The sequence below is a fragment of the Melanaphis sacchari genome, unplaced genomic scaffold (genome assembly GCF_002803265.2).
Source record: "Melanaphis sacchari strain LSU unplaced genomic scaffold, SCAv2.0 Contig94_pilon_pilon, whole genome shotgun sequence".
Classification (NCBI taxonomy): Eukaryota; Metazoa; Arthropoda; class Insecta; order Hemiptera; family Aphididae; genus Melanaphis; species Melanaphis sacchari.
The window spans coordinates 38512-60911 of NW_020271674.1; the positions used below are offsets into that span (position 1 = coordinate 38512).

Consider the following 22400-nt stretch of genomic DNA (forward strand, 5'->3'; position numbering starts at 1 on the left):
TATTAGGTATCTAATATAAAATAGTACCTATTGATAAAAGTTCCGTACCATGACCAAATATATAAAGAAATTTATCTAATATTCCATTACCTCCAGTACCGATAATTAATGTAATTTATTTAATTAAATAAAATGTATACAGCTTATATTTTATTTTTATTTTTAAATGATATTATATTTTATTATATTTCTATTTATATAAATTTCTTTTTTCTTTTATCACCCATAAAATAGCACATTATTTGAATTTAAGAATATATATACATATTTATGTAAAAACCTAGTTTTTGCACTACGATTTTTAAAGAATTAATTTTGGAAAATATTTTAAATATCTTAAAAGAATATTAGCATTCTATTTTGGCTATTTTAAAAGAATATTTTTTTGGGCTCTAATTATAATATCATTAATATTTATTAAATAGGAGGAATCATGTAGTCGCGAACGATTGGTCGGCCTGCGTCGCTCCTCCTCCAGACAGACACCATGGTTACCGCCACTGCAACGAGACGTCGACGCTACCACCACTACCGCCTACAAACATGTAACAGCGCAACTACCATGTTGTGACCATGTACCATTAATTGTACACCTTCTCCGACAGCAGCAGGTTACTGTGGTTGTGTTTGTGTATACTAATTATTATTATTATTATTATTATTATTACGCGCTCGTGCACGGTGTTTTCTCGCGCAGTACAGCGGCAACAACGGCGACGGTAGTGTGTGCGTATCTCACTCGCGGCGTACAGTGGTGTTTTGACAATACATCGCGTAATGTTATATTATTTTTATCATACGTTCGTACTACAACTATATTGATATTTATTTATAACGTTAGTAAAACAGCTTGTACACGTACGAATCAATCGTTCTGACGTAAGTCCAATTTTAATTTAAACAAAATTCCCATCGACGGTCTTCAAAAGCACCAGAGAGAAAAAGTCGTGATAATCTCTCTGCAGCGGTCCGCATCTCTCGATACTTTAAATATATTGTATAAGAATCAAAAACAGTTTTCGTATATAGTTGCGAGCGTTATTTTTGTGGGCGACGTGCCCGCCATAAATGTCATCGGCATCGTCCAGGTCTATACCATCAGCACCGTCAACGCGATGATTGCTTCGGAGACTCGTAACCATTGCGCCGCCGTAGTCATGGATTTAAGCACGCGGGCCAGTTCCGGCGGTGGAGGCGATTCCAACGACGGCGGTAACCACGGTCGCCGGCGCAACGGTGGCGGTAGACCGGCCAAGTCAGTGTTTTCCATCAGGAGTTTAGTCGGAGAAGACACGGTTCGCAGCCGTTGCGACCGGGATGTCGACGGCAGCGGCGATGACGACGACAGAGACGATCACGGTGAGTGTGTTTAAATTTATATATCTATGTAATATTATTTACCTATAAATTATGTATTGTGTGAAGTATACATAAGATAATAAGATGATATAGTGCGTTTTCAACAGATAGGTACTTACCTAGTGTATATTTAATATTTTAGTTGATATAATAGTGACCATAACTAGGTAATAACATCATATCACGTATAAATATTCATACACCAATTTAATCTCTATAGTTTAACCTGACTAGAGTATGCAAATGGTTATTTATTCATCATTATCTTGTATTAATTAAACTATGGATTTAATCGTGCAATATGTATTTGTATAATTTCACATCATTCCGTCGAATGTCATTTTGCATACCTATTTAACTATTGCCTACCAAAATCCCAATAACTTATTTGGTTCGTAAGAAATTATAATTACGTATATAATATAGTACACTTGTCATAATAGGAGTATATAAATTAAGTTTAATGTCATAGGTTCCAAATGCAACAGTAGTGTCACCTGTTACTTATACATAAATAATATATAGTGTGTGTATATACTATATATATGTGTGTGAATAAATTCGATAAATATTATAGTTAATACGTGCAGCGGTTAACTGATCGAATAACATGATGGTATATTATTTAACTGTGTAAGAAAAAAAATTCTCATAAATAATGGTCATATCTCTTGTATATATATATAAAACGTAAGTAGTGATATGGCAGCAACAGCATTTTCTGCTGCTGCTACAACGATAAGGGCACGAGAGATTGATCGAGAGGGTAAATAAAAAAACTTATAAAAAAAATGTATTGAAAACCTCCAAAAAATATGTTAACAACATCTGCAGCTGCAAATAGACATTGCGCTGTACGTTGCATATTATTAAAAACAAAAATTATTCATACTATTTCGAAAAATGAGTGCGCACGTTATTGTTGATACACAGTTTGTTAGTTGAACCTATACACTATCGAAGTATAAACGTATATGTTATCGTTAAATATTATTATACTTTTTTATTTACAATATTTTTTTATCTTGATTAATCGAGAAAAAAAGTTAAAAATTTTAAGGTTAAATTATTTATATAAAAATTTCAAACAGAAAAAGTTACCTATTACCTAAGTCCTATCTATTGAAATTGTATTTTTTACAAAATAATTGAAAATTATTACATTTTTTTTTGCTTTATGCATGGTTGACTGTATAATTGCACTTTGTACCTGGGTTATTCTGTAGTATCTATTGAAACTATAAAAGCTCTGCTGAAAATGATAGCTGATTGTTATGTGAAGTTATATGTACCTATGACGTCTATGCGTGTGATGTATATTGCCGCGTACGATTTATGATAGTAACTAATTTGTTTATGCAATATGCGTTTTATTTCAATAAATTTGTAATATTTTATTAAAACTTAAAAAGGTATATATAAACATATAAATATAACTAATAATAATAATAATATTGGTACTGTAGTTACGTATGATTATTTTATCGGTTGTTGTATGAAATATTTATAAACAAAACATTATAATTTATTAGAAAACGTGAAATTTATTTTATTTTATTTCATATATGTATATATTTGAAACGAAATCGTTATAGAGATTGTTCTTGTCTAGCTTCATGTTCGTTTAAATAAATTATGTATTATGTATTTAAGTGATATCTGTGTTCAACGACGTCTCGTGACGCGTCGATCGATGAGCGATGATAATCATCAAACGCAAATTAGATTAACTCATAACAGTTTTAAAATAATCTACAATATGTTTATTATTATTTATTAATATTTTTATATTACAAAAAAATCGATTTTTTGTTGATATGATATTAATTATTTTAACATAATCCAAATACTATGGATACAATTTCCATAATTTTTGAAATCATTATAGTTTTCATTATTTTCTAAAACTCTGTTTCGAAGTTGTAAACGTCCCCAGTAATAGGTACTTTCGTTTTCCCTGAAATAGAGATTTGTCAATTTTTACTATTAATCCAGGACATCCAATTTTACAGTCTACCACCTTATGGGAGTAGGTACTATAGCGTACTACGACTGATTCAAGTATTTGTCTAACTGGAATAAGATTACTCCAGTATCAAATCGATACAGTCAGCGAAAGATTACTGTGATATATAGTATATTATATTGAGATCAATACACGGGAAAAAATTGTTGTCAGTGCGCAATGATCGATGAATTTGGCAGCTTTTTTTTTAGTAAATTGTAAAGTCATTATTACTTTTATTGTTCCATCTGAGTCCCGTTTATCCCCTTTTCTTGTTGTTTCTTATAAATTTCCTCCTTAAACAATAACATATTTTTTTATGTCCGTACACTCATATTACTTATTTCGTTATTATTCGGTAATCACCCTTTAATTTTCAAATTATTTGTATATTTAATTTCGTCTTTTATTATATTTCTGTATAAAAAACCCATTGTTAATAACATTATTTAAGGAACGTTACAACGAAAATTGAAAATATTTACAGAAAAAAATAACACACTAACAAAGAGTGAGCAACTATTTATTGTAATTTGTAATAATGTAACTTTTGAACTATGGTATATTTATGTATAATCGATTTGGTCGATGATTAATGATTATATTGTGTTAAAGCAATATGTTCTTAAAACTTATAAATAAAAATCATATAAAAATATATTTTTAAAAACATATTTTGGTCGAATATCGCTTTCATGTAGTTGCTATATCACTCACACTAAGTAGATCACATGTAAAAATGGTACCATATTTAATAGAAATTACTTTTAAAAAGTCTTAAATTATCAGTAAGTAGAAATTAAGTAAGCAAAATTATGGCTTCAGAGTGTTTTTACATATATAGCTAAATAGCTTCGTATTTATCCGTATAATTAGAAGTTTATTTGTTTTTATTACAATAAAACAAGGTTTCGTATTCATGTGTGTTCAAGTATTATAAAATTGTATAGTATTATTCATTTATTTTGAAGCAAAATTAACAACAGTATCTTATTAAGTACTTGCATTCATAATGGTTTTTATCCATTACGAAAATACGACACTATACCCGCCACTTGGAAAAACACACTTTCTAGTTTCTGATATACCTATACCGACTGATCAGAATTTTATGAGCGTGTTCTGTAGATACTTTGGGAATGATATTTAATATGTGAACATTTCACAAAATTGTATATTAGTGTATGTTTGTATTTATATTTTAAGCACTTATAGCAGATAGTTATAAGTCAAGTTGATTATAACTTATAAATATAGTTAATAAATACATATTAAATAGATGATGTATTGTATAATACATATATTTTGTAATAGCTATCTAGGGAATACATAGATAAAGAAGTAATATTTAATTTGTTCACCGATAATATAGTGTTTAATTTATTGAAAATTTGTTAATAATACTTTTCAAACAAAATAATATTACAATAAAAAAAAAAAAAAATGTATAGAATATTATACTTACATATTATATTATTATACCAGACACAATAGACAAAATTTTAATATTGTGATAGAGTTACTATTTATTATAGTGTCCTGTGCGATTTTTTTTTTTTTTTGGAAAAGGAAGACTTAAACTCCTGCACCTGTACGCGATACAATAATATAAGTATAATGGCATCCCTTAGGATTAATCTGATACAACAAAAGTTGTTTTAGTAGATTTTTGTGTCTTAGAGAGTATTGTGTCCAGATGAAAAAAGTATGTTTAGGTACAGAAATTGAAAGTCAATAAATTAAAATCGATAAATTTGCCCATTACAATATTTTATACATTACATAAATTTAACATAATAATTAATAATAAAAGTTGTTTTATCATACTTATAATTAAATAATTATATAATATATTTATATTTAGCTAATATAAATTAGGTATAAGTAAAAAAAAAATTCTATATTGAGCAAAAATTTAAATAAAACTATTTTTAAAATTTGACTTGTTTTCTGGATACAAATTGTTTATCCCTCTTTTATTTTATAAACATAACAGGTACACAAATCGTTATCTGCGACTTGTGAGAGCAATGATTCATCTCAAAGGTTATTTTTTTGTGAAAAAGAAATAAAATCTTCGTTTATCTTTTACTTATATAAAAATTGTAAATAAGAATTTATTTTCTAAATTAATGAAATCTCATGTAAATTAATTTTACCTACTGCCTATCTTTTTTTTTTTTTTTTTAATTTGAATTATATGTAAAATAACATTTAATTAGGTATTTAGTACCCACACTTAAATATCAGGAAGTAATTTCATTTGCTTACTTTTTTTGTAAAATTATTAATATTATTTGATTTTTCGATAAATTTGTTAGCATAATGCTCGATCGTTTACGAGCTATTATACAATCATTATTATTAAATATGGTACATTATACAATCGTTTAGTTATTTCAAACATAATTCCACCTATAATGAAATACAATTAAATAGTCCATTTAGTTGCAAAAACGTGGTTCATTCTATTTTTTGTAATTTTTAAGAATACCTTCGTATAAACATTAGCTTCAATAGGGGACTTAAGGGGGACTTGACCGAGATTAAGGAGCTCTTCTCACAAATCTATTCTTCATCAAATACTAAAGAAATATGCTATTTTATTCCTATCATTTTGAAACAAAATCTAACATAAATTATTAAAAAAAATACCTATTTAAAATTATGTTTTTGCGTTAAAATATTTATCTGATATAGAAAGATATAAACATTTTTTGAAATTCGTTAAATAAATCACTAGTATTAAAAGATCATTTAAGGAATTTAGAGAGTTTCGGAGGCCATCAAAATTTAGTGTTAATCTAAGTAAAGTAAAATAAAAAGCAAAGAATTAAATAAAAATTGATAAAAACTTTGCCAAAAAAAAATTTCTTGTCGGGGCCAAATAAAGTTCATTTTTGCGTACATTCTATATCTATATTATATATCGTATACATTATAATAGTATAATACAACAGTTTTACAGTTTATACAGCATTATCATTTTATTCATATTGCGTATGTTTGATTTATAATACTATACGTGTGATATAAAAACACGCAATAAAATACCAAATACCATTATGACTTCTTTGTTCCTGATACTACTTACTCGTAAGTAAAGATGTATTTTCAAATTATGGACATTGGACACAAAAAAATATATTGCCTTTTATATATAGAAATAAATTATAGCTGTGGCAGTGATAGGAGTAGTTCACACATCAACGTCTGTATTGATTTTGAGAAAAAAATCATTTTTCCGTATTTGCTAATTAGTACATAGAACCATACAAAAAATTAATTGGCTTAAACCGGCGTAAAAAAAAAATGTAGTGCTAATATCTCAGTCCGTTGTTTGTTTTTTCACATCGGTTTGGATGAACGAATTTCTTAATAGTTATTAATCTTGTTTTCAATTCGTCATTTCCTTGAACACCGTTAGATGATAATCGTATAATAATACTTTCTTTATAAGTTCTTTATAAACAAATAATTTTACCCTAAATTAAATGTTTTTCTGGAAAAAAATGTGCAAGACAATAAGACTTGCTGTGTATCATTACTTATTTACTAATATCAACGATCATTTTATAATGAATGGGTTGCCCTTTCTACTTGTTTGTTACTGATAAATACTCGTATTTTTGAAATATCTGTAAGTATAGACTTCCTCATTTGTTCTTGTTCAGTATTTTCCGTTTTCAACAATAGAACTATAAATACGGTGGAGTACTTTTTTCAAAGATTATTATTAGCTTCTCCATATCACTTATTATTGCAAACTACGTTTCGATTTGTCGTATTAACAATTATTAAGCATTGAATTCAAATTAAACCGATCCATTATAGCCAATACAATGAAAAAGGAAGTACACACTTAAAACCAGTAGTATGCAACAGAATCGAATTCTACTTGTTTTTCAAATAAAACCGTTCTTTTTATTATAATCTATTAAGTGAATGACTTTTTTTTAAATGTTGATGCATCTTAATTGGAGAGAGTAGTATCTGAGTTGTTAAATTTTGGCAATTGGACATTACGATGTTACGATGTATGATGTACCTACACGTGTTATTTTACTGCAGTCCAAATTAACAAATCCGATTGAAACGGACGTTCCGGACTGCAACATGACTGTGGTCTGTGGCTTTTAAAGTATTAAAGTAATAAGATTTGTTTTTAATATGATTATTTAATGTACACTAATTATCAAATACCTTATTTTTATATATTTTAATATATTAACGAACAAGACTAAAATTGTAATAATTAATGATTAACCTATAATTAGTTATATATATTACTATAGTCTATGATAGCTGTTTGTCTCCCGCTGTTTGTTCTCATATATACACAGAACATACGTTATTATTCCATCTATTAATCTGAAATCTGTTATGCATACCTAGTGGTTAGTTTTAATTTTAAAAATTTCGAACTATTCTTATGGAATTAGATTAATACTATAATAACATAATAACAATTATATTGAATTGTTGTCTAATCAGTAATCACAGAACATAAAATAAATTGTTATAAACCTGCAGTGGTGCAGAACGTAAATACGAGTGTTAATCAAACACGATTTATTAATAAACACAATGTGTAGATACCTAAATTAAGTTTTGTCAACTTTTTATCATATTATTATGCAACCTAACAGTTTTCATTTAGCACCGTGTACCTATATGACTATATATCTGCCATGTTTCCCGTATCTAAACGTGTTGCTAATAGCCATAATAATTTGATATATACGAATAGTCTACTTTAACTGTTGGTACGCTATATAATAAATTAGCACACTTAATACTAAACTGTACATATTACACACAATAATACGAGTAAGTACATTGATATACGACGTATCAAGTACATTAAAACCGGTATATATATTTTTATGTGAGTATAATGAGACTAAGACACGATTTCGTGTACCTACAGAATAAAATCACCAAAATACCCGACGATATTGTATACCTATATCGACTGATGACTGTTCTTCGTCAGTCGCCACTATATGTATAATATGAAAACGATGATGTTATAACCGGAGTGACGTCGGTCGGCGCAGACCAATAATGCTAGCACGCTCGTTTGTTATCTTAATTACTATTACACGTATATATCGTGTATATTTGTGTGTACATTATATATATATTACAAAATTGTACGACAGTCTCGCCTTTGTGGTCGTCGAAGTGGCAGACGCCTAGTTATCTGGGGTGGTCGACCGCCGCCGAATTCCATCGCGGTGACGGCTATAAATTTACAATAACTACTATAAAACAACAATAATAATATCATAACAATATATTAAAAAATTGTTATTATAGCTATCGTAAAATTCGATACCGATAGGAATAATGACTCCGACAACAAGACAATCACAGTAGTCAACAGTTGTACTGTAAGTAGGCACTGTACGTAATGATACGTATGTTTTATACGCGAGGTGGTACACATTATAAAAAAGTGCTTGGACGGTTTAATGGCGAAGACAACGATTGATTCCGGGTCTGGGGCGTTCAATTAACTTATCCATAAATTATTATAGGACATTTTATGACCAACGTAGTATTCTGAAGTTTGAAATTAATTATTGACAATATAGGTATTTATCGAATTATTATACGTACGGTTCACGCTAAGAGGTACCAATAAATATTTTAGTTAGATGACCTTGTACTGAAATGGATTTTTCGGGGAATGAAAGAGAGTAGGAACCGAAATACACATTTTCAGACAAATTTCAAATTTTAACTCTTTTGGTACACGCACACGCAATACAACTTATTTTTTTTTTGTAAATTGTTATTTTAGCTATTTAAAAATATTAAAAATACATAGGTTCGATTTTTATTTATAAGCACTTGAAGTTTAAATCTGGATAAAATTCGTTAAGACCACTAAAATGTAATAACATTTTCAATTTTTATAGCTAAAGATTGAAAATTGAATACAACTTTTCTCATACTATAACCTAAAATTCTTAAATAAACACGAGTTTTTATAATTAAATTTAGATGATTCAAATATTTTTTTTAAACGAAGGATAACGATTTTAATGATGCATATTTTATACATTCAATGAAATTTTCAAGTGTAATGTTTTCAGCAAAAATTAATTAGACTTACTGTATTACTAAATACTAATAGTAAATTGATAACTTGAGCAATATACATATTTACTTAGTAATATAGACTGACAGACCGTCTATGCTAAGAATCGTTTTTCGTATAATCGTATGCAATGATTTATCATTGAATTCAAATTTAACACGTACATTATAGTGACTTACTATTCAATTACGACGTTCAATTGACACCTGCTGTAGGTCAAAGCAGTTCTACTTTCCCTTTTTTTATTTTGTATATTTTTTCATATAACATTTAGCATAAATGTACACTATTACATATTTTAACTATAAACGTGAAAAATGCATGTTTAATGATATGTTTGAATTTTAAACGAAATATTGTAAAAGGCTAAAAGCTGTGCATCGTATTTAAATTTTTTTTTAGCTTTCAAAAAATTGTTATTATAGTGTCTCTTATATTATATTATATTTAATTTCTAATTTCAGTACCTATCATAAAATCAGCAATATTCCTTTTGACCAAAAAAAAAAAAAAATTAAAAATTAAATGACTTTATGTTCAAACTGTTCAAATATTTATTTTAAAGTAAGCCAACAAAAATTATTTCAATTAAGTTAACAGTAACTTTATTTAATCTGTTTTAAAATTATAAGATGCTTCTGTTTAACTATTTCACTTAATGATAGTTGAAAATTATTAACAAAGTCATTTTATATTTTACTATTTTATATTGCATATTTGTGTATAAATCCTAGTTTGAACATTTTAAGTAACAATTTATTGGTGTGTCAATAAATTTTATTCGACATAATATCATATTATAGAAACTTTAATAATATTATAGATAATAGTAGAACTATAAATTGAGTTCTGTAGCAGATAAAATTTCCCGTTGTTACCTACTCAACCTTATAAATTGATGAAATTGATGTTTTTGAAATATAGTTAAATATAGTATTTGAAGGTCTTAAAAACATTAAACTCGGAAATGGTATTTTGATTTTTCAAAATACCTGAAATGCAAACCAAATTTATATATAAATAAATATATAAAATTAAAAAATTTGAAATTCATATTTATATTGGAATATAATTTACACGATTTAATCAAAACTATTTAAAATTGTTTTGATCTCATTGATAGTCTACGTAATACCGGATGGATTCCACGTCATGATAATCTAAAAGTATAATTTATAGCAATTTTATAATCCATTTTAAAATTCCTGTTACTCTTATATATGTTTATATATTTATCGGTTTGGTTAAGAGGAAAGTAGAAGATAACTGTCGTCTTGTACTAAAAACAGATGTAAATTATAAATAATGACTCTATTCCTATGAGTCTTATATGTACTTCACAGAACAACAGATTTATTAATTTAAAATTTTTTAATTAAAAATATAAGATGAATTCATGCGATTCTAGAACTGTTACAGTCTTACAGATTACAGTTTACAGTGAGCATGAACTTTATTACTGTAATAATAAATTTAAAATTAGATAAGTAAATGCTAAGTATTTATTCTTCAGTATTAATTTATTATTATTGTATTATTATTATAACAAATAATATAATGGCTGCATCCGAACTTCATGCAAAAAAAATGTTCAAATTGCATGCCACCTCTTAGAGAGGTAAATCCAAATTGCATGTCGTGTACCCACAAATTTAATTTTATTTATCATGCACTTATGTGAACAAATTAAACTTTATTTTCGAATTTTCTAATTTTTTTGAAAAAAATTATACTATATATATATTGTCAAAAACTTCACCAAATTTTATAATACTACGTATTATTTATTTTAAACACCATGTAAAAATATAAAATACATTCACGTGATTAATTTAAACTATACAATCGTTTTATTTAATATTCACAGTGTCATCTTCTATAATTTGGTAAAAATTTTACTTGGATATAAAAATATTTCAATCTTGAAACTAATCAGTTTCTATTCGTGCGCTTAAAAAAAAAAAAAAATAGAAAAATCAAAAATAAAGTTTAAATTGTGCACATTATGTGCATGATAAATAAAGATAAACTTGTGAGTAAGTACACGCCGTGTAATTCGAACAGACCTCTTTTAGGGGATAGCAAACAATTCAGATTAAGAGTTGGTATGTAATTTGGACATACCAATTTATGTAAATTTTTTTGGCACGCAGTTTGGATGCACCGAAGATACTAAGACATCCGATGGGTGGGCCTAAAAGGGATTTTTGTAACATACCGGAACGGTTAATTTTTCGATTTTGTTAAGAATCGCGTTGGAACTAACTCCACATTTGCTGTCACGCCACATCTGAAGTCCCCGTTTGATTATTCAGTACAAAAAAAATCGTATTAAAAACAAATTTATTATTATTATTATTTACAATAAAAGTTTTTGCACTGCAATTCGTTAATAATCAAATCAATAAGTAACACTCGCATATCGGTGACGACAAAATAAGGCACGCTCGCGTAATAATCCTGGAAAACGATTTCGATTTTCATCGCTGGCATCTATTATTTATTTATGTGTAGGTACGCACATAAACGTTTTCACATAATAATTATTAATCGTTATTATTACGACACGTCGGACGAGAGCGACGTTCGCACCCCGTCGTCCGTGTCCCGAAAACGTATTACAATATTATGTTATTACGTGCGTACAACAACGACGACCAACTTTGGGGGGGGGGGGGGTGCGGTCGCGAACCTAATAGCGGACACGACCAGTTGCGTAGTGGAGGGTATACGGCGTATACCCACTTCTCTGATTTTCCGTAAGTGCGTATACTTATAGAATAACACATGATGCGCGGGTATATACGCGTATGGGAATACATTTATTCTACAAACAGTGCAAATTACTACAGTACAAGACTGTAATTAGACATTAATATTATCAATTGCACAAGCATGGCTAAATGTTATTTATATGGGGGGGGGTGTGGGGGCAAAGCCTCCCACGTTTTTATTTCAATCACATTTAAACGTATTCTTACTAAAAAAATTACGACTACATCACTAGACACGACGTATCATTACGATATATATATATACATATTATTATATACATTATAATATACACATAATATTGTACATATTGTACAGGTATTATAAGCGGACGCGTACGAAGAATATAATAATAATTATTAAACATCGCACGCGGAGAGAGAGAGAGAGAGAGAGAAAAATAAACATTAGGTGTATCGTATTTTACGTGTGTCGTTAATATATTGTGTGGAAAATAATGTAGCCGAACACGCGAGAGCGACCGAGACAGCGGCGACCGCGCAGAGTCGTATCGGGCGACGACGACGACGACGATCCGAAAAAAAACGTAATCTATTAACGCGCGCGCGTTCGTGTGTCTGCCAGCGCTGCGCTTGTGTACTGGTATTATCTCTCACTAATGTCCGCCGAACGCGTGTAATTCGACGGCGAGGACGACCCCGAAAAATATAAATTAATGTATGTTTTAATGCGTGTAATGATGTTAACGCACAAGACGACCCGGCCAATTAATCGATACGAATGTGATACGTATGCAGTCGCGCGCACACGTATATATGGGTATGGTGTAGTACGATAATATAATAATATAATGCGTGGCGTGTATACTCGTTGTACTGCTATCACAACTACCACCACCACCGCCACTACTATTACTACACTACTACTACTACTACTACTACTACTACTACTACTACTACTACTACTACTAATAATAATAATAATACTAAATACTAATACTACAAAAAATACTACCTACTACTACAAAACGTATTATCATTATTATTATTATTATTATTATTATATTAATATTATAGTAAATAATGCTCTCGGCGGCGAAACCAGTTTATCCATTACCTCGGTGTGTAGAGTACTCTATGCGCGCACGCACACACGAGTCTTGGTACGACTCCGGCGGCGACAATCTCGGTCGTCGCGCACGATAAAAAATTTTTAAAAAAATAAGAAACTGGTCGCACCGTCGCCGCCGCGCTTATCAGTCTACGAATGCTGCTATTACTTACTGCGAGCCGGTCGCCGGTCACCGGACGCCGACGGTACCGAAAAGCCCATGTCACGCGTTGTAAATGTAATTATTATTGTGGTCTTCGGAAACGATAACGGTCGAGAGAGAGAGAAAGAGAAATAAAAATTAAAATTAAAAATACGAACGCCTTGTCATAACGACACGGGACGAAATGTGGTCGTCGGAAGCGTTTTTACCACGAAAACGTTAACAGTTAATTTGGCACAACGACGGCGGCGTTTTTTCGTTTTAAATATAATTATTGACACAATATTGATTTTAAAATTTTTACTACTACATTATCTAAATATTAATGACTAGAGCTAGGATTTAAATGACCTAAATAATACATAAAAATGCACTAAAAAAAAAAAAAATGCGAAAATGATCTAAAAACTCTAAAAATGACCAAAAAATATACTTGGGTAAGCGAAAAAAATTTAATTTTAAAATAATTATTATTTATTCATTTTTTATATTGTACAATATAATAGGTAAAATTTTGTTTTAAGAAGTTTATTTAAATTTGAGTTGACAATTAATTATATTACTTTTTCAATATTTATGGATTGGAGTATGTATAAACGACATCGAACACGGAGAACCACCGGTTTTGCTTGTTCGCATACCCGCCGTCGCATCAAGTTATTTGCCAAACATGACTGTAAACACGAAGAATACGAGAACAGTTTTGCGATTACGTTTTTTTTTTTATTTTAACCAAATTATTGGAAACGAAGGGAAGTGTACAACGTGAACCGATTTAATCACGTACATTAGGCATTATTAATACCAACTGTGGCACTGAACACGCGACTTCTATTCCAGGCGACGCTAACTGTTGGCTATGCTTAGGTAATAGTAGGTTTTCTATGGGTAAATCGACCCGGGGCATATACATTTTTTTTAAAACTCAAACTTCATACAATTGTTCGGGAAAAAGCTTAATTCAATGGAAGTAATGACGTGTACCAAATAATCGGCACATTAAAAAATTTTGATTTTATTTTAAAAAATTATAATAATAATAACAATAATGTAAATTAGGTATTAATGAATTATAATAATTTATGGATAACAACCATTATTTTAATTTTAAAATGTTTACAAGAATAATATACTGTCCTATGCGGTTTATACTGCGGATATCGGCAGTGAGTGTCATCGTCGTTTTGAGGTTGAAATATAAAATGAACAGATTTAAAACTCTTGTTTTTCTGTGCTCATTACAACTTTTATAAAAAATAATAATATACTTTAAGTCGAATCTCTGTGTAAAAATCGTTGCGACGAGTTAGAGATAAAAAATTATTAACACTTCAATCTTCTACGATTTCCAATCAATAATGTTAATGAAACATTTAATTTTTTTAAATCAGGTCAAATAAATCTTGAGTACATTATTATTATTTATTAGTCTGAAAGACTAATCTAACCTTGGGTTAACCCAAATTTTAATACTAGGAAAGACACCACAAAATTAGCGTGTTGGCATATAGTTGAGTTCAGCATCTGTATTAAAATTAAACTATATAATTGTTAATTGGCATATTTAAAAACCTTCGTTTTTACTATCATTTATTTTTTTTTACGTCAAAAATTACATGTAATATAATAGTCAATACTCAATGGATATATTTTGTTTTGTAAAATCGTATTTAATTGAATTCGCAATCTCAACCATGGATACAAATAGGTATAATATTATACTTTACTACTGTATAAATTATTCATGGTACTACTATTTGTAAGCTAGTCTTGAGTTAAAATTAGATATTTCAGTAAACATTAAGCTTATTGGTTTTATAGTTTTGTGCTAATTGATAAGTATATATTTTTTTAGTATTCAATTTAAAAAAAAAAAAATATCTTTACGTGATTTCTTTTGAGTATACTTTCTAATTCTACTATAATGCTGTGGAGTTTCTCGGTGTATCTCAAAAACTCCATAAATACATAAATGCATAATTTTAATTTGAAAATTTACGACACTCGTTCATAAGCTGCAATATACTGATCATTGGATCAAACATACTTGTATCATCACGGATCGAAATATTTTTTCTAGCATTTAATGTATGGTTTGTCAGTTATTAGTAATTATTTATTAGTGTGCACCTTTGTATTTTTAACTAACGCTAAAACGAAAAAAATTTTCCAAACCCATCGATGGTAATCTTATGGTGCTCGGGTAGTTTAGCCCCCAACAAAAAAAGTATAAAATACTTGTTACGACAATCGTTAAAATCTCAAAGCGTTTTTTTTCTAGATCTTGTTAAAAGTTTTGAATATTATTACACAACAATCATGCGGTTTTCATTCGACTGGTGTATAATTTTTCATAACTGTTCACACGATTCGTTAATTGCTTCGTACACGATACCACCACTACGGAACTGAATTATAATATACTGGGCGGGGGTGCGAAGCTCCCGCGGGTCACTTTGTGCCGCATGGCGTAAAGTCCTATGCCTAGCCTCCTGCACAGAATTCTACGTACGTCAAATCTTCGCTCACGCCGGAACCAGAAATTTGTTTATGGCTCCGACCAAACGGGAAACGATCAGTAATCGTCGGCATACCCGCGGCGTAACAACATTACGTCGGGGTTGACGTCGCGATGTGCTATAGTGCGCACTGCAGTACTCGGACGAGTATAATACTTATTATATCGGGACGACACCGCTGCGGCGGGCATCCACACCGTGCACTGACGGTCGGCCGACGATCGGATCGAAATCGAATAGCAAACGAACCGGATCGTTATAGCGACATGCCCGACAGTGTGTTGTATTTTACGCGTACAATACGTCGTATACGTATATGTATATATATAAATACCCGCCGTAGTAATACATAATGTTATCCGCGCGTATAGATATATTCCCAGCGGCGGCGGCGGAAGTAATTACCACTTCCCCGCCCGCGCGGCGTACTACACTAACTAACTTTAACGGGCCACCGCGGGCGGACGGAAAACCCGCGGCACGGTTCATTAGGGAAAAACCCGTGCGCGCGCGTGTGCGACAAGCGGCGCAGCCCAGCCGCCGCCGCCGTCGTCTTACGGCGCGCATTTTATGTGTACGTAATATCGTATACGCAAAATATATATATATATATGTACAAATATATTTTAATAATAATTCTACGTCATTACTCTGTACGACGCATAGCCCCGGCGCGCCGAACCGATGAACCGCGGCGGACTCTGCTGCACCGGTTTAATGATAAATATACACCGTCGCGTCGTGGTGTGCGTGCAGCGTTTGGTGTACAAAGCGGGCGGGCGGTCGATCGGTCGCGCGCGCGCGCGCGCGCCAAGCGTAAAATATGTAATTATTGTCGTTCGGCGCAACACGCGCACACGGGCGCACACGGACGCAATACACGCCACCGCCGCCGAGTGACTAACTGACTGACTGAGTGACGCTACTCATTTCCTATATTTAATAATATAATTTCGTAGCACACCTGCCGCCGTTGTCGCCGCCGCCGCCGCCGCCGCAGGGTTTGCGCTCCGTCGCCTCGTCGCGCCGCGTTTTTCTATACTATATATATATATATATATATATATTTTGTTATTTTTTTTTTCACCATTGCATTTTGTTGTTTACTGTGCACACAGACGTCGTCGGCGCTCGGTGCGCGCAGGAAATCCTCGTCACGCCGCCGATCGGTATTGCTGTTGTTGTTGTTATTATTAGATTCGTCGATACACAACGCGGCGACGACGACGTTACGCCTATTGATAACAGCGCGCGACAATATTGTTGTACAGGAGGACGTATTGGATATAATAATATTATGACTCTGGAAGTTCGTCGAAGCCCGTTTCTGTTGTTCTCGTCACCGCGACGATTACGAAATCGACGGATAGAAAATATAATAATAAACTATTATCGACGAATCAGTTACGACGTGCCCTCCCCCTCCCCGAGATGAGCTCTATAGTATTATCCAAGCGATGACATAAAATCGAGCCCGGCTCAAGTGTTTAAAACACTTAGGCAAATTTGAGTTTTGCCGTCCCTGACGTGTAAATTTTTTTTAGATTATCTATAATACAAAAATGATAATGCCGTCTCTGAAAAATATCGCCTTAGGATTGGGCTTATGTCGCATACCGCCCTTGAGCCGGGTCTGCAGACAATTTAAATTATCGTGCACGCGGATTAGGTTATGGTTAAAATAAAGGATTTGTCCGACTAAAACTTGGCTTGTACTTGTAAATATCGAGAAAGTTGTGGTGTATTTATGATTTGTTTACAAAATTACTTATCGAACTACCTAATTATACTTACTCAATATTACAAAGAAAGAATTAAGGAAGGATCCTCGTTAAGAGAGAGATAATAAATAATTAGAAGAGTGAAAGAAATAAGGAATGGCAAATAGGGTTTTCCGGAGTCTAAAGTGGGATCGCATTGCCCTCTTTCTAAAATTTGAGATTCATTAATAGTAGTGTAAATCCACGACCCGTGTTTTAATTAATACTCAAATTGAAGTCGTTTTACGGAATGTCTATGATTTAAATATTTTAATGTATACATTACGGCTTTATGATGTATTATTCTATGTCCATATTTTATTTACCAAAATTGTAAATGTACATTTTGAACTTGAATATAATCTATTAATCTGATATAATATGTTTTTACAATTTTATTTTCTTGATTACTTTATGTATTGTGTAGTAATGTTATAATACAATCCTGTCGTAATAAGATAATAAGAAATAAAGGTTAGGCGGTTTCGGCCTCTCTAAACAAGTTTACTGAGTTCCGCTTATCGACGAATGGCATGAGACTTGGTCACGGATTGTCATCGAGTGTGATTGGTGCGCGAAAGAGTAGGTACCGTAGATACAATATTTTATCGAGTTAAAATATCTTTTGATTGAACTGAACGAGTCCTTACCTCTTTCACAGTTGAAATGTTTAAATATACATTTACTCTGCAACAATACCACTACGTTCTTTATGGCACCCATTAAGTCCAAACTTAAAACGTAAGCGTTTGATCGGCGGTCCTAAGTACCTACCTACTGGTATTTCGGATCGTAATTATTAAACACGACGTAAATACATAACATATGATAGTATGAAATCGTCTCGTTTTTTACCAAACCATCAAACAATGACTGTAACGCAAAATCCAACGAATGTTTCGGCGGTCCAGGCTTCGGTTGTATTATAATACATGTTCGGGAATTACGACCCGTGTGCCCGTCTACCAGACTGCTTTGGCCCACAGTGCAGGTCAATCAGAAGAGGTCGGGTGCGCATAACATTATTGTTACGCGTATACGATGACTTGTCGTGGCACGCCCGCGTGCAATACCGCGCACATTGCACACCCGCAATAATGATAATAACACGAGAGTGACGTGCTTTTCTAGCGCGCCGGGCGTTGACTGCGGTCTGCGTACTGATCGTGCCCGCGCTAGACGCCCAAATAAAAATCGTACGTCTCCGCCAAACGTTGATAATCGTGCGGCGGCGGCGTCGGTCGTGCCGCGACCGTCGTATACGCTCACCGCGTATAATATGTACATATTCATATAATATCATTATAATCGCGGCGCGACGTCGACCCCGAGGCTAACCTAACCTAACCAATTGCGGTTATCATATTCGATGCGTACACGTAGAGAGGCATCTCCTAGGCGCGCACCAGGACGGACCGTCGCCCCTAATGGCCGCGTTGCCGGCTACGTGTTTCGTGCGCGATGGTTTTCCGACCAAAAACAAACACTCTCGAGACCGCAGCGACACCCCGTCCTGGCGAACGATTTCCGTTTAAGTCGCGTCGTTAAACACACACACACACACACACGCGCGCGCGCGGGCACAGGTACCGATCACGGTTTACACCGGTTATAGCGTATAGGTGTCATTACCGCGGTCGTCGTCTTGTGAAACCATCGTTATTATAATGACGATCTCGTGTTTCTCGTTTCTTCCCGTCATCGGAAATCAGAAAAACAAATACGCACGCGCGCGCTTGCGCGAGATAATGACCGCGGCGCGATCACGACGTGATGCACCGCAACGATATTATAATATTATGTACCCGGTAAATTACACAAACCGGAGATATCTTCTCCTCTCCGCCGAGAGCGCCTGCGTTATCGGATGTAATAATAATATATGACACATTGTTGTTGTTGGGTACGGGCAGCACACGCATTGTAGTACGCTCCGAAGTCTCGTAAGATAAATAATAATGCGCGCGCTCGGGCATCATGATGTGCGCGTACACCTCTCGACGAATTAGTGGTCCGCGATCGTGTGTGTAATAATCGACGTCGACGACGAGTGTCATTGTTTTCTGTACCGTATATTATTATTAAACTAATAACCACCCGACGACGACCAACGGAGAATGACGGACATGTAAATAATAATAAGAGCGAAGGAGAGACAGAGAGAGTGAGAAAGAGAGAGAGAGAGAGAGAGAGACGATTGGAGTAAAAAAAAAAAAAAAATGAGATTGCGTGCCCATGACGTGTTTTGGTCCGTGGGACTTTGAGGAGGTATCCTCGTGTGTTGGAGGCACGTGCGGTGAGGCGAGGTGTAGGTAATCGTCGTTGTGGCTTAGAAATCTGTCGTCGACGACGAGACCATTTGCACCCATTAGAATATCGAATACGCCTATATTATAATATTATTATTATTGTAAAATATTATTAACGACAGGCGGCGCCGTATATATTACTGTTCTGAGGTTTGTACGCCTCCGATTCGTGTACGATATAATATTTATAAGCAACAACCGGCTTAATTTCTGTATCTCTCCGCATGAAATAAAATCAAATAATCTATAATTATATTTTCATTTTCATAAAACATTAAGTATAATTCGTATAAATATTCAATTTAAATTTAAATTTTCTACCTTTTGCTGAAGCCAATTTTTGTACCATATCGTATTAACTCCTCATTATACTGACAATAATTTTAAACTCCAAGAAGAAAATTAAAAAGTACCAAGTGTTGTTTTACTTTTAAAATATAAATTTTTTTTTAAATAAATATTTTATATAATATTTTAAGGTCTAAGAATTACAAGTATTATGTATTTTTTGTTACACACAATATTTAAAAGTAATAATTACAATATTACGTATGAATGTATGGTGTAAGATTAGAGACCCGTAAAAATCTCAAGTTTATTGTAGACCAAGGGTCATACCCAACCCCTTTAATCCATACTTGCTCTTTTCGTGTGTAACATATTTAGTGTGACTAGAAGTCTTCTATTTAGAGATTCACGTCTTTCTTTTATTAAATAATCCCATATTCATGCATATTTTAAATATTAATTTTTTAATTTATTTTTATGATTAAATCAAAATTCTATTATTTATGATTATACGTATGATCTATGATTTTAGTCACGATGTAGAAAATTTTTTTTTTACATCAATATTTTCTTTATACTATAATTTTACTTTTTAGTTATTACTTATTTAACATTGACACCATAGAAACATTGGCCACTATCATTATTCAATTATAAATTATCATGGTATAAAATAATATAATTTACTTAAAATACTACCTGAATATAATATATATAAAAGTAAAATAATTAGTTTAACCATTAGTTTAATAAAAGGGTATTAATAATTCTCAATATTTTTAAAAATGTGTCCACTATTGGACAAGAAATTCATGATACCTATAGGTATATATTTAGTATACTAAATAAATTGTATACTTATATGATACATATTTGATGTTCGTCTTGTTCTCATACTTCTTTTTTCTTCTATATATAAGCTGAAATATTTAGTCTCGTTGATTATTCCTCATGAAGTCATGATATTATGTCTCACGTATTCTATTTTTTGTTGTTGTTAAGAGTTCCTTCTCTTTTATCATTATTCATTACTAAACTTTAATTAGTAATACGATTTGTCCACGACATTTTTAGCATTTGCCTATAAAATCCTACTCAAAAGATTTCATTTTCTTACATATTATGAACTTTGTTAGTGTCCAGTTTCGACATCTTATAGTAATACAGAGAACACCAGGATGGGCAGGATGTATTTTGACTGTGTTAAAGATAGCTATTCCTAAAACGCTTTTTAATAAACATATTATAATCAATATGCCGTCATGATAATAATTAATAATATTTAAATATGCTCGAGATCGACGAGAAAATAAAACCGACAAAAATTAAGCATGGGTCTTGTCGAAGTCCCCCTCCCCCCCGATTGCTGCGTCTTTCTTAATAATTGTATTAACTATTATTTGTCGATACCGATCGTTAACGCGGGACTCGTTCCGTATATCGGTTTATGATGTTAATGATGATAATATGTATACTTTGTAGTACAATAATAACGTGCGGTGGTAAATCGAAATAAAAATATTCATAATATTATAATAATAATTAGATTGGAGGTTAGGTCGGTCTCGGTTGGATGCGAAAATAAAATAAAACACGTAGGTAAATACATACGACAGCGACGACGACGACGACGATTGCTGGTAATAATAACCAATTACCGTCCGTAGCTGTTACGACGGTGATGATAATAATCGTCGCGGTTTTTCGCCGCGTTCGTCATTACGATAATAATAATAATAATCCGGAAAACCTAAAAAACCAACAAGACCGCCACATCGCCAAGAACGGTGCGGTAAACGCCGACGAACGAGGAGCTCGTGCTGTGTACCGCCGCGCCGCCGCCGCCACCTAGCTCGGAAACGCAAACAAACACGACTAATTGCGGCTTAAAAGGCGCACACCACAGCCGCCACCACCATTACCTCCTCCGTCTGTATTGTAATAATAACAATAATACATTGCCCCAGGGTACATTATAATATTTATTATTATAATATCGTAATGCGAGTGTGCGCGTATATGGAGTGTGTGTGTAATATCGTTTT

General features: G+C 32.3%; 1 protein-coding gene across 1 annotated transcript in view; it reads left to right on the forward strand.

Moving 5' to 3' along the window:
* Positions 1-617: 617 nt before the first annotated feature.
* LOC112603046 (retinal homeobox protein Rx-like) overlaps positions 618-22400 on the forward strand; it is a gene marked incomplete at its 3' end in the record, with an annotated part of 61300 nt that continues 39517 nt past the window's right edge. Inside the window, 1 exon segment of the mRNA XM_025351447.1 lies at positions 618-1359. Within this exon segment, the coding sequence (XP_025207232.1) occupies positions 1116-1359 (244 nt within the window).